The sequence below is a fragment of the Emydura macquarii genome, unplaced genomic scaffold, assembly GCF_026122565.2.
Source record: "Emydura macquarii macquarii isolate MOO-44397 ecotype Brisbane River unplaced genomic scaffold, CSIRO-AGI_Emac_v2 contig_3506, whole genome shotgun sequence".
NCBI classification, from domain to species: domain Eukaryota; kingdom Metazoa; phylum Chordata; order Testudines; family Chelidae; genus Emydura; species Emydura macquarii.
In genome coordinates, this window is record NW_027133643.1 from 9,240,642 (window position 1) to 9,260,322 (window position 19,681).

The window sequence follows — 19,681 nt, forward strand, 5'->3', positions numbered from 1 at the left end:
AGTATAAATGAGTATTCATAATTCCTTATATAGTGTTAATATCATCATGAAACATATATATTAATCACCAGTGTTTCATAGGCTTTCATAATACCTCATTCAATACACTTATATAATACAATAACATCATACATTTGAAACTCAGAAAAGAGTCCTACAAAAAGTGGAAACTAGGTCAAATTATGAAGGATGAATATAAACAAACACAAGCATATAGGGACAAAAATTAGAAAAGCCAAGCCACAAAATGAGATTAAACTAATTAGAGACTTAAAGGGTAACAAGAAAACATTCTACAAATACATTAGAAGCAAGAGGAAGACCCAAGGACAGGGTAGGCCCTCAATGAGGGAGGAAAGACAATAACAGAAAATGTGGACATGACAGAAGAGTTAAATTGCTTTTTTGTTTCAGTTTTAAAAGGTTAGTACCAATCGTACATCTAACATGGTAAACACCAGTGAAAATGAAGTAGGATGCGAGGCTAAAATAGGGAAAGAATACATAAAAAATTACTTAGACAAGTTAGATGTCTTCAAGTTGGCAAGGCCTGATGAAATCCATTCTAGAATACTCAAGGAGCTGACTGAAGAGCTATCTGAGCCGTTAGCAATTATCTTCGAAAACTCATGGAAGACGGGAGAGATTCCAGAGGACTGGAAGAGAGTAAATATAGTTCCAATATATAAAAGGGAATAAGGACAACCTGGGTAATTACAGACTAGTCATCTTAACTTGAGTATCCAGTAAGATAAAGGAGCAAATAATCAAGCAATTTGCAAACACCTAGAAGATAATAAGGTAATAAGTAACAGTCAGCATGGATTTGCCAAGACCAGATCATATCAAACCAACCTAATAGTTTTCTTTGACAGCGTAATGAGCCTTGTAGATGGGGGGAAGTAGTAGATGTGGTATATCTTGACTTTAGTAATATTTTTTATACTATTTTGCATGATAAAAAAACTAGGGAAATATAGTCCAGATGGAACTACTATAAAGTGAGTGTATAACTGGTTGGAAAACTGTTCCCAGAGAGTAGTCATTAGTGGTTTGCAGTCATGCTGGAAGGGTGTATTGAGTGGGATCTCGCAGGGATTGGTCGTGGATCTGGTTATGTTCAATATCTTCATAAATGATGTAGATAATGGCATAGAGAGGACACTTATAAATTTATGGACTATACCAAATTGGGAGGGGTTGCAAGTGCTTTAGAGCAGTGGTTCTCAGCCTTTCCAAACTACTGTACCCCTTTCATGAGTCTGACTTGTCTTTCCTACCCCAAGTTTCACTTTACTTAAAAACTACTTGTTTACAAAATCAGACATAAAAATACAAAAGTGTCTCACCACATTATTACTGAAAAATTGCTTACTTTCTCATTTTTATCATATAATTATAAAATAAATTAATTGGAATATAAATATTGTACTTACATTTCAGTTTATAGTGTAGAGAGCAGTATGAACAAGTCATTGTCTATATGAAACTTTAGTGTGTACTGACTTCGCTAGTGCTTTTTATGTAGTCTGTTGTAAAACTAAGCAAATATCTAGATGAGCTGATGTACTTCCTGGAAGACCTCTGCATACCCCTAGGGGTACTCATACAGCTGGTTGAGTTGAGAACCATTGCTTTGGAGGATAGGATTAAAATTCAAAATGATCTGGACAAACTGGAGAAATGGTCTGAGGTAAATAGGATGAAATTCAATAAGGACAAATGAAAAGTTCTTTACTTAGGAATGACAATCAATTGCACACATACAAAATGGGAAATGACTGCCTATGAAGGAGTGATGTGGAAAAGATATTTAGGGGTTATAGTGGATCATAGGCTAACTAGGAGTCAACAATGTAACATTGTTGCAAAAAAAAAAAAAAGCAAATATAATTCTGGGATGTATTAACAGGAGTGTTGTAAGTAAGATACGAGAAGTAATTCTTCCATTCTACTCTGTGCTGATAAGTCTTCAGCTGGAGTATTGTGTCCAGTTTTTGGCACCACATTTCAGGACAGTGATGGACATATTGGAGCACGTCCAGAGGAGAGCAACAAAAATTATTAAAGGTCTAGAAAACATGACCTAGGGAAGGTCTAGAAAACATGACCTAGGAAAGATTGAAGAAATTGGGTTTGTTTAGTCTGGAGAAGAGAAGACTGTGGGAGAGGGGGAGGACATGATAATAGTTTTCAAGTACATAAAAGGTTGTTACAAGGAGGAGATAGAAAAATTGTTCTCTTGAGGTGCTGAGATAGGACAAGAAGCAATGGGCTGAAATGAAAGCAAGGGAAGTTTAGGCTGGACATTAGGAAAAACTTCCTAACTGTCAGCACTAGAACAAACTGCCTAGGGAGGCTGTGGACTCTCAGTCATTGGAGGTTTTTAAGAACAGGTTAGACAAACACCTATCAGGAATTATCTGGTGATTATGTAGCCCTGCCTTGAGTGTAGGGGAATGGACCCAATGACCTACTGAGGTCCCTTCCAGTCCTAGACTTCTATGATTCTATATACAATCCATTGATTCAACTGCTTATCATTTGAGATCAGCCCCTCCTCCCCGTCTTTATAGACCAATAAACCTTTTCAATAGATTCTTTGAAAAATAAAACCCAGACCAAACTTCTCTCTCCTGCTGGGGTATAGATGCCATGCTGTCTCCTCTCCTACTTGTTAGCTTGATAGCTTTGTTTGTCTCTACCTGACAAACAGGCTGGTCAGAGAAGCAAACACATTCCTTTGTATAGGGCAACTCCTCCTGACAAGCCTGGCTTAAACATATTTTAGTCATAATTCCAGCATATATCCATAACTCTTAATACACATTCTGTATGTACATCATACAAGAATATTAATGATCACTGAGTTATTAGTTTTCTGATGATATATAACATTCCATCTGTTAGGTATAATTATGACATCAAAATGAATTGAGGTACACTGAACTGGTCAGGTTTGCTGAAACATATCTGATACCAATGAGACTCTTGCCTTCTGCCACTAGCTCTTAGGGTCACAACAGTACTTCATGAAAAATGCAGATACCAAAAGTTCTTGAACTAAAGAGAGTTTCTGTTCAGTTCATTGCCCACTTGGCCCTTTTTTTTTTTCATTCTACCATACTTGTTGATGAATTGATTCACTATCTCGCTGATTTACTATCAGATTCATTTGTAAATAAAACTTCATGTTAAGATTACCATAGCCAAAACTGAATTCCAGAGTTCCCCCGAAACCCACATTCCCATCATTCTTTATCACTGTTGACAACATCCTTCCTGTTGCTCAGGTTTCTTCACGTTAGGGTTATGTTTGTTTCCACCCACTCCCTTCTCCAGTACATCCATGCAATATCCAGGCAATATCCTGGTGCTTTTTCTCTCATTAACATTTCTAAAATCTAACCTTTTCTTTCTGTCCACATTTCTAAAATGGTTATTTCATGGCTTGATTACATTAACCTCCTTGTCCTAGATGCCCTGACACTCATATTGTCCTTCTGCCAGTCCTTATAAAATGAAACTGCTAAATTCATCTCACCTGCTTGCCACAGTCACCCCTCTTTGAATACCTCCACTGGTTTCCCTTTTCCCACAGCATCAAGTTCAAACTTCATATATCTCACTTTCAGAACACTTCATAACTCTGTTCCTCTCTGTTTATCTGCTTTATCTCTTATCATGATGTCCATGCCTCCTTTGCTCTCAGCAATCCCAACCATGACGGCTCATTTGTCTGCTTTTCCTCTTCTGTTTATGCTCTCATCCATGTTACCCATGCACATGGAACTTCTTCTTTAAAACAGTCTGCCAGTCCTCTCCTCTTTCACATCATGACCCACATCTGCTGTGATCCTACAAGAAATCAATAATTCCTGGATCCAGGGCAAAAAATAACCCTATACTTTTTTAGTAGTCTGGTTGTGTACATAGCTAAGTGATATAACCACAAGACTGTAAGCTACTCAGGGCATATACCATGTCTTTCTATGTGTTTGTACAGCACCCAGTGCAATGAAGCTTTGGAATGCTATTGCAATATAAATATTTTACAATTATGGACCCAATCATCAGACATAAGCTCCCCTCCCCTCTCCTGTCTTCTCATCACACACACATGCGCGTGCGCGCACACACGCACGGAACATTCCGTTCCAGATGGAGAGCAGACACTATGGGGCTTTCAGAGGGATTTGAGTTGTGCGCTGGTTTTAAGAGGGATGCAGGAGGTTTACCCTCCCTTGCAGTTTAAACTACAAGTTTCTTTCCCCAGATACTGATCTTGGGTTCCTATAAGCTGTCTCTAATTGACACTCTCACTTTTGTCCAGAGAATTGGCAATAACTATTCTTTCTCCTCAGAACTGTCAAAGCCAAAAGGCTGAATTACTGGTTACAACTTACAGGCAGGCAGAGTGTATCCATCCCCCTCAAACACCTCTGTTTCTTCCTCCCCAGACTCTGCACATTCTCCCTGGCCCAGTAATATAATCTCTTTCTCCATCATTCCTCCCAGTTGCCTCTGAACTGAGGAGCGAAAGTCCCAAAAAGAGAGCGAGTGTGTGTGTAAAAAACTTGGGAGGCCCTGAGTGGGGCTTGTTTTTCTTTTTTTGGTGTTTTCCTCTAACTGTCTAAAGCAATAAAAGTAAAGAATTTTAGGTAAATCATAGATTTTAAGGACTTTGTTCCTGTAGTCCTGATATAGGCAAAACTCCTCAGACATTGGGAGCTTTGCATGCCTCAAGACTGCAGGGGCTGGCTTAAATTGAATAAAACTGTGATTGTAGTATAGGGGACTTGGTAACAAAGAATTCTGCAAAAACAGCAAGAGCAGGGAGTACAAAGAAGAACAGAGAGGGTTACAGTGTGGTGAAAGTACATGCTGGTTGTTATGACACTGTACCTCCAGAATAAATTATGTCCTTTTAAAAAGTAATACTTTAACTGTAGATCTATATAGAGATAATTAAGAAGATATTGTTCTCCCTCTTTCCCTCCCTCTTTCCCTCTCTCTGCAGCAGTTCTGTGGAAACTTTTAATACTGCAGCTTGAAACTTGGGCCTCTGGGTCTAAAATGCCTGAGAAAGCACTGCAGGCTCTAACTGTAAAACATTCCTTCGGTGGGCCCTGGAAACAGAGCGAGCTAACGCAGGAGAGGTTCAGAGAGATCACATGTAAATGAGGGCTGGCTATAGACTCCTGAGGAGCGTTTTATTTAGTTTAAACCTGAACTTGAACTTGCAAATGTGTTCCCGTAGCAGTAGACAGAAAGCATTACTCTGTATAATAGGAAACCATGTTGCTGCTAGTACAGTACCAGCACTAAAAGGCGCTGGGGGCGGCATCGGTGGGAAATATTTTTATACCCCAAACTTTCCTCATATTTAATTTTGGGTAGAGTGAAAAGTGATTTGGAAATATCCTGCTCCAGCAAACTGGAAGAAAGTTACAGACCATCTCTAGTATAATGTGTTGTAAATTTAAGGGGAAAAAAACTAAGATATTTTGATTTAGAAGCCAAATAAGCTCATGGTCTTAGAAGGAGGTTCCTGTTGAAATGTTATAAAATCACATCACATTGTGTTTTGTAATCACAATATATATATAGTGCTTCTTTGTGAGTTTGTTCTATATCAGTATAGGTAGATCTAAATCTAGATATATATGTTTTATAGCAAAAGGGGAAGGAAATAGGTAGGATTTAATTAAATAAATGTTAAACTACTGTTCTCCTTTGGTAAATTGGGGCTGTGCCTCTGGTAGAATAAGCCTTGGGGAAATTTATAGGTAACTGGTAACGCTTATACCTTATAGCATTTAAAAAGATGTTTCCAGTACAATTACATTTTAATCCAAAATATTTTTTAATTATGTATTCACTTTGCTAAAATTTGTGTTCTGGATTCTTGGTTTCCCTTTTAACAGTTGTTATATGTAAAATAGCAGTCTTTGCTGGCATCTTTGAAAAGGTGCAATTAACACCATCTACAGGTCCCAGCATGCAGTGTGTCTGTTCAGTTCAAGTGGAGTGTTGCTTACTTGAACTATTACTCTCTATGGGCTGAATCATATTAAAGATGAGGGCAGCTGCAGGCCATTTTGTAGAACCTTGCATGCTATATTTGTCTGGTGGGTCATGCTTTTGGTCATCTCTGAGTACAACCAAACCATTTTTAGTTGTCAAATCAGTGTTTTTAATAAAAGTTTGAAGTGGAAGAATGAAAAAAATCTTGCTCCTTTTTGGCAATAATGCAGGAAATATCCACAAAGATGGCCTTTTGGTGCAACATATTTCAGGGTTTACTTTTAGTATCCTTTTTGTCCTATGTCAGTATATAAAGATGACAGAGCAGTGTGGTGTGGCATGGCTAGAATCCCCTTCCATGTGTCTGAGGTTTATCAATGCAGAAACCACTCTGGGCTTTGAAAAGTAAACAGCTGGCTTGGCATTGTGTGCTGTATTTTAGATTAGGGATGTCTGGTAGATTTTAGATGACTTTAGCCTGGACTGTTTGGAATACTACAAAATAATTTTTAAAAATGCGTTTAAAGTTTGTTCAGATGTTTTGCTGCGCTGCCACCATCAGCAAGTCTGCAAATACAGAAATGTTTGTATTCCAGTCTGAAAACCTTATGGTAGCAAAAAATATGAGAGAACCCACTGGAAGTCTCTGAAAGACCTCAGCTCGCCTTAATCCCCTTGCTGTACCTCTGATCTCAAGTAACTTTCATACTGTGGGCTCACTTTAATGGATAGAACCTATTTTTCATGAAAAAGCAGGAAATAAGCTGTCTTTCGTAAAAAGATTTACAAAATGTAATCATTGTTGAAATATTCTCTTTGAACTGCCTTGTCCGCAGGGGTGTCTGGCTCCCACTACCCCCGTTTCTTTAGAACACCCTTACAAGTTCTTCTAGTGGATCAGGTACACTGGTGGTTCAGTGCTTTGATGTCTTGAATGAATGAAAGAAAAGCATAATAAAAGAGCTGTTGATCAAGCATAAAATACTCTTTAAGCTGACAGAATGGCAGAGTTAACACATTCTAAGCTGCTTTTAGTTTTTTCCTTTTTTCCTCACATTTTCCTGTGCTTTGTTTACAGTGGGGTTTTTTTGTTTTTTGAAAAGTCTCTGATCTATGCAGTTAGCCGTCCTCTAACAAAAACAAAAATGGGATTGTTTCTCTCCCTCTCTCTCTCATTTGCTTGACTACCTTCTTCTTCTTCTTCCTCCTCCCTTTTTTCCCCCCTATAAACTAGGTTGCAGTTTAACATTGCCATGCCCAGCTTTCACTGTTTGACATGAAGTTTACAAGATCTACTTTGCCTAGTTCAAAGTCAACTTAGTAATAAATAAAAAGGCTCATTCTCTTAACTTTTTAAAAATGAAGGAAAAAATTCAAACCTCTGTTTCACAAAGTGTTACCAAAATAAATCAAAGAAGCTCTTGTGTTGAAAAGAAAAAATAAAACTAAAATAAAATAGTGGATTTATTGTGCAATCACTTCCTTTTAGTTAGAGTCAGGGAAAAGGAAAAGTTTTCTTCTCATAGATCTAGTTTAGATTTTAAGTAATTAATACATCATATTCAGAGGGCCTGGTCTGCTTGCTGGATTACACTTCAGATGTTTGCCATTGATAAGTCTTTACTGTATTATATTCAAACTAAATGTGAATATCACAGTTCAGTCAATCTTTAATCAACTATTCTTCAGGTTCTGCAGGCAGGGACTCTACAACTCAGAACATTGCTTTATGCTTAAGAAACATCTGAGGCCAGCTGGGACACGCACTGAAATGTTCAGATATCTGGAACAACAGCACCAGTTACTGAATTAGTGTGTTTTTAAAAGGTTTTAGAGGGGCTAGGGTGACATTAGGGAGTAAAAACTCTAGTTATTCCCAATCTGAGGTTTGAAACCCAAGCATAACCCTTAACTGAAGTCAGTTAGTTAGTCCCAAGGTAGTAGTGGTTTGTACTCCTATACATTTTTAGTAGTCAGCAGCCAGAAGTCCGTGTTACAAAATTATTGCACATAATTCAGTACAGTTTGCCACAATTGGCATTCTCACAAAAGTTATTGGATACAGAGCTACTGTACACCTCGCTTAGAGAGTTATGCCCCTCCAGGGAGGATTTTTATCTTTCTCGAGGCAGTGCAAACATGCTCGTCCTGGCGGGTGGCCTATACTGTATTTAGACTATGGACAACTAGAAGATTCACTCTCTGTTTTATCCCCCTTTGGGGATGACCAACTTGCTGCTTCTGTCCCTTTTCGTATTTAGTTTTGGAAAATGTAATCTCTAAATAATCCCAGCTCTAGGAAAATAACTTCCACGCACACAGAAATGACCTCAGATCATCTTTAATATTCACCTGTCAATTTAGACACAGTGGGTCTCCTCATGCTGGTGAAACCCTATTGAAACCAGTGGGCCAAATCCAGGCCTGGTAAAAAGCAGGTGCGTCCCCATTAAATTCAGAAGAGCTTCAGCTGCTTACACCAAATGTTGTTCACCTTAGGCACATAAGCAGGCCCCTTGAAGTTTCATAGAATGTCTGATTTTGGCCCTGTTAGTTTGAAATGTTCTACTGTAAATGAGGGTTTTACTGGGAGCTTTAAATCAATGCCAGAAAATCACTAGAACTAGTGCACAAGATGAATTTTCACCACTGTTGGACATTTGTGACTAAGATTCAGCACTGCTACCCAAACAGCCTCCCCATTTGGGGGACAAGTTATATGGCTATAGTTTTCATTTAGCTATGTCAATGCTAGATTTTTTTCCCTCATACATTCCCACCAGCACAGCTCTTCCAGTGTAGCAACAGCAGGAATGACAGTGTAGACGTGACATTGGTTAAAACACTGATGCTCTCTCACACCAGCACTCCAACTGTTGCTACCACCAGTGGAGCTGCACCAGGGGGGATTTTTTAAAAAAGGGTCTGGTGTGGACAAGGCCTTAGACATAAATGGATTATGTGAAGAAAAATCTCCTGTGTGGAGTTTGTCAGAGTTTTAAATGGGTGAATGTCCTCAAATAACCTACAGAGCCTAGAGAAGTAAGCCAATTGTCACACCTAATTCTGGATTCCACATTAACAACCTCCTTCTGCAGTGTTAAACTGTGCCCTTAAGGATTCTGGTTAACTTTTTAATTTGAAAAACAGATACTACTGCTTTACAACCTCTACTTTGTGCTTTAGTGAAAGGCCTCATTGTTATTTCAGGAAGTGTACAGGTAGAAGTAATTCTAACAAGTTTTTGTTTGTTTTGTTTTTTGTTTTAAAACACACAGAAAATGCTCATGATTAAGTTTCAGAGCCAGGATAAAATAAATCACATAAGAAGGCTGTTTTGATAAGATTTTAATAAACTTTGGACCTGATTCTATATTTCTGACCCAGGCTAAACTGTTAGTGAAGTGCTATCTGCTTTTCTCTTGTAAATAAGCCAGTTTCCTAGTTCTTTCCAATACAAAGGACACAACTGCCGAAAGTTGCTTAAGGTTTTGTGTCTGTGTCTGTGCTATCTTCAGAATAGCACAAGAAACAAATAGACGGGCACTATCAAAAAAACATAATTGCTATTTCAGTCTTCCTGTTTAGGATTCAGTCATGTAGATACTGTTTATGGTTCATAAAACCTTACTAGTGTGAGGATTCTAAGATATGGGTAGTGTAAAGCTTCAACTTTCATGGCGCTGTAAATTAGAAAAAAAAGTGTGATGATATTCCTCTGAGAACAGTAAAATAGAGCTCTGCAATGGTTAAATGGAATTTTATAAGCACATTCGATGTGGAACTGTTTTGCATTACATGAGTTGAATACCTTAGAGATGACACACATCTGCAGGCACTTTATTAAATCCTTAGTCAGCACTTTTCAACCTGATGAGATTACTTCTTCATTTGACTGGAGAAAGGAAAGCTAAGATCTTGTACTGGACTGCAGAATTCTTTTTGATGTTTCACCTTGAACACTAGAAAAGGACAGTGAGATACTCTGTAGGACAATACCGAACTGTAGTAATACTGATGACTAGATAGCAGTAATTTTACTTAGCTCCGACCTTTTGGTCCAGTGGACTCATTTAACTCTAAACTCACTACTGCAGTAAGTTTGGGTTTTTTTTAAGTAAATATGGGTCAAAGCTAAATGTTTGCTTTTCTGTAAAATGCATGAGGATAACTTCAGCCTGCATTGTGTTGTGATATTGCATGCAGTTTAAATGGAGATGTAAAATTAAGAAAAGAAATACTTTTGTTATCCAGCTGGATGCAGTAGGCTAGATTACAGGACATGAAAGAAGGATAAAATGTAGGTGGTAGCCAGAAAGCATAGTCAAGCTTAAATTATGTTGGGGACCAGTAGCAAAAAATTCCATATGTATAGATTTGGGTTTCTTGTTTCACTGATCCATTTAATCATGCAAAGAATTCTGCAAATCACAGATCTTAGAGCTACATATATTGTTATGGGCTTCATACACTTTTTTCATTTTATACGTTGAGGTCTGCACCCCCCTTGCAGTGGAAGTTTCCCAGGTGCATCAAAAGGACAATAGAACTCTTCAAACATAATCCAAGAAGATTTAAACACATGTGTAAGGTTTGGGGGATATGAGTTCTTAATATTAAAATAATTGTCTTACGAATATAGGATAATTATGCATGTGTATTTCTGTTACATGTTGTAAATGGTATTTTGAGAGCAGTGCTGGATCAGATGAAAAAATGCATCCTTTCAATCTTGCTATTCCGCTGTCTCAGCATATAAAATGTTTTCTCAAAGAATAGTTACAAAAATAGCCAGTGCCACGCAGATGTGTGTGTCATCTTATTCTTAAAATCAGCTTTTATGTGAAGGTGAATTTGGATAGCCAAGTCACTGCACACAAGTTTAAAATAATGTTTCAGTTCAATATTGAAAGGGTTAATTAAGTTTTTCATTGGTATTAAGATTGAACTGTGCCTGCAGGAGTCATATTGACACCCCAGTGCATGGTAACTCTACTCTTTTATTGACATGTTGCTAGTCAAGAGCACAATAGCACTCTGTGTCTGCAAATCATTGGTAAAATCATCTCAAGAAAAAAAAGTTTGAAAGCCTAATGCTAGACAAAGGCACAAGAGCTGCACTGCGCAGCTAAAAACTCCAGAGTCAGCAACTTCTATTGATTAAAAACTAACCTTTAAAGTAACTCTCAGAGTGTGTGGTTAGCATTTAAATTTAAACATGTCATGAGTTGATTTGTGTTACTGAATACCAACTCAGAAGGAGTTACATTCACATCAGATTTTTTTTTCTAATTCCCTTAAGCAGCTAAAGTATTTCATGAAATGTCAATAGGGCAGTGGAGGGAAAAAAAAGGTGTTTTAGGGGGGGTAGCGGAGGAAGCCGGACTGAGTCTTGTAGTTCCTTTTCCCATGCAAATATTCAGCCCCAAAAGAAAAGTGTGGGGAGTGAAACACAATAATTAGACCTTTGTCTAACTTTCCCAAGTGCCAGAGAAAGACAGATTAATTAAATATACAACAGTGTTAGTTTTTGGAGTGGGGGTTTCTCTTGCTGTGTAGGTCATAAATTAGGCAGAATAAATACTTCAATGTGTTTGCAGTGGGCCTGCTACGTCAGAGCCACTGGAAGGTTGGTGGGAGGAGAGCAGAGTGTTTCTTGCTAATGATAGTCACGTCTGGGTTTGTCTGGTTGCTCATAGCAACCAGACATGATGTAACACCAGGATGAACTTGAACTTGGGGGACTTGAAAAGGGAACAATAGACCAGAGCAATCAATAAAGCCTATTTCAGTGAAGGATTACAGAGCTGCTCTGGGGTAACCTTGTCTTGCAAGGCACACACTGAATAGTAAGATGTGTGAAGAAATTGTTTGCTTTTTAAAAGGAGTGTAGAAGAAGCACTGCAGAATTATTTTAGTAATGCAGTGAGTAGCAGGGAGAAATGTGGTATAGAAAAGTGCACCCCCTGCTGTCCAAAATGTGCACTAAGAATTACTAAAAGAAATACTGCACTTAATTGTGCCGTGAAGGAAGATTAGGAGTTTCAAACCGGTTTCCTTACACTTCACTAATTAAAACGCCAAGGCCACTTTAACACCCCAATAATCCAAATCTGATCTATTGAAATATGAGGTGTTCAAAGGCAAAAAAGATCTAATCATGATGCCGGTGTAGCAGAGGTCTGGATGTATTACACAGTTGTTGTTTTTTGAATTAACGGAAGGTGTTGGTGTGTATTTCCCAGAGTGGCTAACAATAACACACGTCTGAAAGTACAGGAAGTGTAGTTTTTAAAAATCTGTTTTTGAAATAAAAGTCTTCTTGCAAGGCCAGGAAATCTTACCCCAATGTAAATAATTATCATTTAGCTGTTTATCCATGTGATCAGGCAAACCTTGAGGGTAGACAACTGGATCTCTGCAATCAAAGGATCTTTACCTACTTCCCTTTTGCTCCTTGTCATGGACTTTCACAAAGTTAATCCTTGTCCATTCGGACCATTCTGAAAGCTATGACATTCGTATTATGATTGTAAAACATGCACATGAAGTTCAGAACAACTTGAAAATTGTGATCATTAGAAATGATACCATCCAGAGGCCAATTCCTGCTTCCCTCATCTGTGTGTCTAACCCTATCAAAATCAATGAGACTGTTTAATCAATAAGCATAACAGGATTTGGCACCACTGTTGAACTAAAATAATAAGCAGCGACTCCATAAACCCTGGAAGAACTTTTTCTGTTTTTAAACTTCACATTTGAAAACTGTTTCATTGAATTACAGCCAGTCTAAGTCTGAATATAAAACCTCTGTGCAATTGTTGAAACAGATATGGGGATAGTATGTCTGTGCTCAGAAAGGGGAATGAATGAAGAGTTAGCTAATGAAGTGAATTGGGAACTGGATGACTGACAAAGTTTCTCATACCGTATTATTTATTTTACCAGTTTCTATACAGCCTACTGCCATGGCAAGTACATATAATCTTGAAGTCCAGCATGGACTTACAGTCCTCTATAAATATTAATACATAATATTTTGATTGATGTACTATATAAATCAAATGAGATGCTGAAAAGGAATGGAGGAAAAAGTTGGTAAAACTTGTCATCAGTATGTAGGTTCTCAACCATGCACCTAATATGATATGACAGGAGCTGATATAAAATGTAGGGTATCAGCAACAAGTCTCTCATACCTGAGCCTCTCTCATTATACTCTTTTACCTTAAATTATCGTTATTGCTTGTTGTTTTAATTCCCAGCAGAGCAGTACATCATAGTCAAATGCAAATCCCTCATTCAGTTTACAGTCCAAGGGCCTGGTACTGATGTTACGTGTATCTGTTTTACACTGGTGTGAATCCATCAGGCCTGTACTGATCTCACTTATACCAGTTTTACCTCAGTGTAAGTGAAGCTACATTGACTTGAGTGGAGCTACTCTTGATTTACAGCAGTGTAAATGAGATACTCATGCAGGCCCTAATGGGTTTATTCTGATCCTCTGGAAAAGTTGCTTTCTCTGAGGGGGCATTTCAGTTTTTCTTGGGTGCAGGACCACATCATTTGCATTATATTATACCCTTTGGAGTGCTAAAATCAGCCACACTGACATTCACAGGGAAGGGTGAGTGGTAATTAATCTGTGCAATTAGCTCAGTTTGTCAAGTCCTCCAACTCTCTCCCCCTGTTTAGAATATGAGGATTGCAGTGATATTTGCAGCTCCTTCCAAAACATCCATAATTACAATCAGCTGAAAGTTTTTCTCTTTGTTTTGCAGTCCTGGTACCTGGGATAAAAGTCACAGCTTCCCATCACCCACCGGACAGACCACCTGACCCCTTCCCAACTCTGTAACATGGAAGCAGCAGCAACACAGTGCAGTTACTTCACATCAGTGGAAGGGGAGATAAACAGATATCGACAGCAAACAACTAGTACATGGAAATGGCAAATGTTATGGTCAACGGCAAAGGCCATAACTTTTTTGAGATGTTTTTAGACACCTTAGGGACTGTTGTAATTTCTCATATGGTGCTGGAAATGGTTGGACTTCATCATTTTTGAAGTGTTTCATTGGTAGTGTAAGTATTAGGTGACACTGGGTAGAAATAGCCTCTGCTGCTGCTTACTGACTCGCTGTTGTAACACACTTTCCATATGGAGCCTAACCGTTTTACAGCATTTTCATCCATTTTTTCCCATGCAGGTGTGAGACTTCTTGAGAAATCATGAAACACACTTAAACTGTAACTTTTGTAGTAGCTGAATTCTGCAATATATAAACTTACAGGACAGACATAGGGCATGTTTTTCTGTAACATATCGGAAAAAAATGCAGTTATTTTGTTTTGTTTTGTTTTTTACAGTCAGCAGTTAGATACATAATATGAAAAATAAGAACATTGTCACCAGGTTTTTTCCACTAAAGTTGCAGAGCGATTTAAAACATCAAACTACTACTATTCACTTAAAAAAAAAAGTTTGAAATGCTGCACTTACATAAAAACATTTTTTCAACAATTTTCAACAATTACGCAAAAATTCATGCAGAAATGGGGAAGTTGGTCTGTTTTGACAGAAACTGACAGGAATCAAAACAATCGAATTTTGAATTGAGTAAAGTGCAATTTCATTGGATAGCTAAATATCTTTGTAAGATAGAGATTGTTGAAAATTCTATTTTTGTTTTCCAAGTCCTTTCACCCCAGGACTCTAAATTATTGGGGTAAAAAACAGCCTTGCAAGAAAAAGGGGAGCTATTTTTGCTTTTTATGTTTTTTATTGTTAAACTTGTATCCCTTTAAAACTGAAGGAAAATTTTAAAAAAATACAAATCTAATGGTGCTTTTACCACAATATGTTAACTACATTAAATGCTAATTAATCATTTTCTGTTATCAAAGCACATAACTAAAATTAAATCATAATATCTGTTAATTTTATAAGCTAAAAGTCACTATAATGGATTATGCCAATTCTGACAAATTTTACATGTTTCCGGCAATATAGGGTTTATCGGTTCTCAAACACCTTGGGAATAATATAGAACGGTCCAGAAATTAAAACACCTTTGTGTCCCTGAACTGGTACTTTTTCTGGACTACAAAGAAAACAATACAGAAACTAATGCTGATGTGACAACTTATGCCAGTTCAAAGCAAGGGCACTTGCTGAAAAAAAAGAAAAAAAAAAAAAAAAGTTTGGACCCCAAACGTCCTGTATCTTATGTATAAAAAAAAAGGAAAAAAAAAAAGAAAAAAAAGAAAAAAAAAAGAGTGCAAGTGATTTTTTCTATCAGACAGCGGAGCACCCCTTTGCTTCACATGCAACTTTAAGAAGGTTTCCTATGCTATACATATATATACGTTCTGGTTGGCAAGTCCAGCTAATCAGAGAAAGTCTCTGCATGTTCTAGTGTTAGTAACTAATTTTTATATAGTTAATGTAGGGTAAAGTAGAGTGCATTAAGACACAATATTGTAATCCCTATTCCAGGCACTTGCCTTTAAACTATGTTTTGTACGGCCCTTCAGAAGGGTTTCTACTACTGTCCTATACAATCAAGGAACTGAAATTCTTGGGAAGACACTTTGCTCCTCATCTTTTCCCTGAAACAATGTTTTTTTTTTTCTGAATTTGCACGAAACAAAAAAAAAAAAAAAACCAACAAAAAAACAAAAAATTCCATATCAATGTGCCTTGCCCTGGATAGCGATTATTTGTGGAATTGTTGCACATGTTCCTATATTGAAAGGGGTTTTCCCCTAGTCAAGCATTTGGAGACACTTTTTGTAAATGTGACTTTTATGTCAGCCATTGTCAGTTTCAACATCTAGAATTAAATAGAATGTTAGTTGTTCCGCAGATAGGAGTAGTGTTTATTGTCCTGTATGGTCAGTGGCAGTGCTATTCTGAGATCTGTAGATGCTAGATTATCAGTATTTTTGGATGTTGCTGCATTTTACATTTTATTTGGCGTCTTCCTTTTGTTTTATTTTTTCCCAGATATATGAAAATATGCAATACCTGCTTATATCATGTAGAAAAGCTTAGCAAATATTAATTTTTCTTTTGATTTTTTTTTATTTGACCAAAGTTGGTGCTGCACTTGACGCAGTGTTTTAGGTGTTTGTCTTTGTACTTATGTGATTTTGAATGCACATGCAGGAAGGGCTCTTCTTAGAGAAGCAGTCAAACTGTGAAGCACTAAGCTGAACCCTGCTTCAAGCAATTTTTGTTTTACAATTGTTCCTTTCACAAGCAAGCCTTAAAAAAAAAACAACAAAAAAAACCCTTCCTTTTCCTTCAGATCCCACACCCATTTTTATTAGCAGACTGCAATCAAGCCACATTCAACAAAAGTATATAATGCCCATTTTTATATGCACGTTTTTAAACTTCCAAGTTCTGAAAATTGTTTACTGGTTATTCTCTATTTAAGGAAAAAATAAAATGTTTTGGATTTTCATATGTGTCTGATAAGTGGTTGAGTAGTCATTTTGCTCTGTTGTATTGTGTGATTGTTAGTATATGGTATCACATCCTCTAGCCAGCATCCTTTGCCTTCCCTATAGCACTTAGCTGGGCATTACTTTATTAAGACATATGTGCACTAAAAAAAATAATAATAAAATTTAAAAAATAGCAGCTTTCAGTGCTTCACAGTGAAGGGAAAAAAGCCTAGACAAACATTTTGTCAGAACCTTGCTATAAGCCAAGGTATTACCAGTAAATTGGTTGTATATACAGTAAAATTGCACCCTTTTTTAAACAAAACAAACTAAGCAATAGTTTGGGCAGTTAGTTGTTTTTAGTGAGCATGTTGTAGTCATGGCTGCAAAGAGAGAATTAAACTGCCCACTCAGAAGATATGTAATTTGTATGTTGTATAGTTTTATTGATTACACTGATTTATTCTACCCTATTTTATAATGCAGGACTTTTGTAATGTTGTTTAAATGAGGAAAAATTTCTGTCAAATTAGCTTAGTGGAATTTCTGACTGTTCGTTATAAAGACAGCGTTCATAGAATTGCTTTTTTTTTTTTTTCCCCGTTGGGAACTGGATTTAAGTTAAAAACTTTCCTGTTTCCGTTTTGTATGTATTTAAATACAGTTATTTTTCTTCTCTCAATGGTATAGCATATTCCTATGCTTGAGAAGTATAGGCTACTGGAGAACCATTGTAAATGGACAGTACAGGTATGCTGTATTTTTGAAGGTATTTTGTCACATTAAGTTTGATGACGCTAAATTTAGGGAATTCTGATCAGAATTGCAGAAAAAAAATGTTTTAAAGGCTTTAAAACATTAGCGAGGCGGTCAAGGGTGTTAATCAACAGTGGTTGTAAAGTATTAAAGACACTAAATTAAATTTTTGTTCGCCTTATTACCATGCAGAAAACACAGCAGTTCAGTTCCGTTCAGGGATGGAGAACAAACCGGTTTTTATTCCTCAAAGTAAAGCAAAGAATGGAGTTCTGAGCAAAACAGCTGCTTGGGATGTGCAGCCTGCAATAAAGAGAACTTGCAAGATTCAGGCGGACGGTCTTGGTCCTTAATTCCGAATCAGATTACATTTCCTTCCCCTTTTAAATTATTTTATTAATTTAAAAAAAAAAATAATAATGCGAATAATTTTTCTTCGCTCTCCACCCCCTCTCTGGAAATTTTTTTGTCAGACACACAAATACTGACCCATACTCAATTACTCCCTCCCCAAATTTAAAGATTTAAAAATTGCTTGTCATGAATGGACTCCACCAGTTAATTCCTCTTTTTGAACGAGGGCACTTGCTTTTGTTGTGCTGCGCACCCCAGCAACGCCATTATTTATTCCTCTTCTTTTATCATAAAACTTACGGGCTAAAGTTAGGCAGCCATGGTACACTTTGTCTCCGTTGTTTATTCCCCCCTCATACCTCCTCTCTTGAGGTTGAAGGGTAAAGGAAACACAAACTTTCCTCAACTACACAGTATTCAGTCAGCCCACAGGAATATGCAAAATCCCTATAACTTTGTTTTTCTTTCACTATTTCTTTTTGTTCCATATATTTTGCAGCTTTGTAGTAACAGTGTTATAAAATATTTACTGTACAAAAAATACAAAAAAACCAGATACATAGCCTAAAACAGTTTTTTTTTCCTTGTGGTGATTTTTTTTTTTTTTTTTTAAGAATGTCAGTTAATATTGTACTTTGCATTGTGTCTCTGGAAATATCTTTTTTTTTTTTTTGAAGGCCTCCATCGAACAAAATTTAAAACACAACCGGCATGATAATGTAAGGAGAGCTTCAATGGCACCTAAAAAATAAACAAACAAACCTCATGAGATCTGTTGGAGGAAGGTCTCATGAAGTGAACGCTGCCTGCTAGGCAGGATTTTCATTAAATCAATCTTACAATGCCAATTTTGTCTTCAAGTCAATGCATGTATTACTGTTTGACAGTAAACCCAGCTATGCCATCATCAAGTCCAAGGCTGTGCAATAGTCTAATTAGTATCGAGTACATTTTCCTTTTATTTTTTCCAATAAAAAAGCAGTGGGATGAAAATTGCTTTGATATATAGCAGGTAACATTGAAGCTATTCCATAGCACTTAACTGTAGTGAATACTGTGTCACCAATTCTGAAATCAATTTAATGTTTAATGCAGATCCATTACATGGTGCTATTACAGGCTGGCAAAATGATTTACAAAAATGTGACAACTTGGGCTCAATTCACTCTGCTTTCCAACAATGTAAATGCATAGCAGTGTTTATCTGCATGAGAACTATGCACTAATCTATCTGAAAAAAAAAAAGAATATATCAACTTTGGTATCTACTTTCCGTTTACTTAAATCCTTGCCTTTTTGGTCATTGTTATAATGCCAGCTTTAGGACAGAAAGAATTATATGAAAACCAGCATAATACCTGATATATTAAAATGTAGTGCCTGTGAAATCTGTATTATATTGCTCTTCTGAAGTAAGATTTTTCTACACCGGTAGCCTTCGCTGTCTGTCAGAACCTTCTGATATAGGTGATGTAAAATAACCGTACAATATTAATGCATGCTATTCCATAATGCTTAGTGAGCTGTATGAATATTACTCAAAGTTATGTTAGTCTTTTTTTCTGACTTGGTTCTTGTCAGATAGGTTTAAAGATATTTCACTGAGAACGCAAATTCTGTCTTTTCTTGATTTGGGGTGTTTTCAGTATTTTGGAGGTATACATTTACTTAAATTCAGTATTACTTGTGGGTTTTTTTTTTTCTTTTTCCTACAGGGCAGGCATGGGTGTTTGAGAACAGAAATCTGTGCCCGGTAAGATTTTTGTCTCAAAAGCTACCTTAAGAATTCCCAGAGAACATATGTATAAAGTTTAAAATTAAGGGACAGTTCTCAAACCCATAACTGAGACTTAGCTGATGTTGAAAGTGATTCTTAATGGGCAGCGTTTAACCAGGTACCCATGCTTGACCCTTCTTCACACCAGACCTCCTCATATAAAAGGAAAAATCCTTAAAAAAAAATTTAAAAAATTAAAAAAGGAGAGAGAGAGAGAGAAAGAAAGAAAAGAAAAATCTCATGTGGCTGTTTAGTTGCAATATTTTTCCTTCAAACAAATTTCTGTACAAACTTTGGGTCCGATTC

General features: G+C 36.9%; 1 protein-coding gene across 7 annotated transcripts in view; it reads left to right on the forward strand.

Moving 5' to 3' along the window:
• The window catches only part of NFIA (nuclear factor I A), a 300,076-nt gene extending 283,491 nt beyond the window's left edge, over positions 1 to 16,585 (forward strand). For all 7 annotated transcript variants that reach the window (XM_067535616.1, XM_067535615.1, XM_067535617.1 and 4 more), the window contains one exon: positions 13,815 to 16,585. In XM_067535616.1, coding sequence (XP_067391717.1) covers positions 13,815 to 13,832 — 18 coding nt within the window. In that variant the 3' untranslated portion in view covers positions 13,833 to 16,585. The remainder of the gene's footprint in view (positions 1 to 13,814) is intronic.
• The last annotated feature ends 3,096 nt before the right edge of the window (positions 16,586 to 19,681 follow it).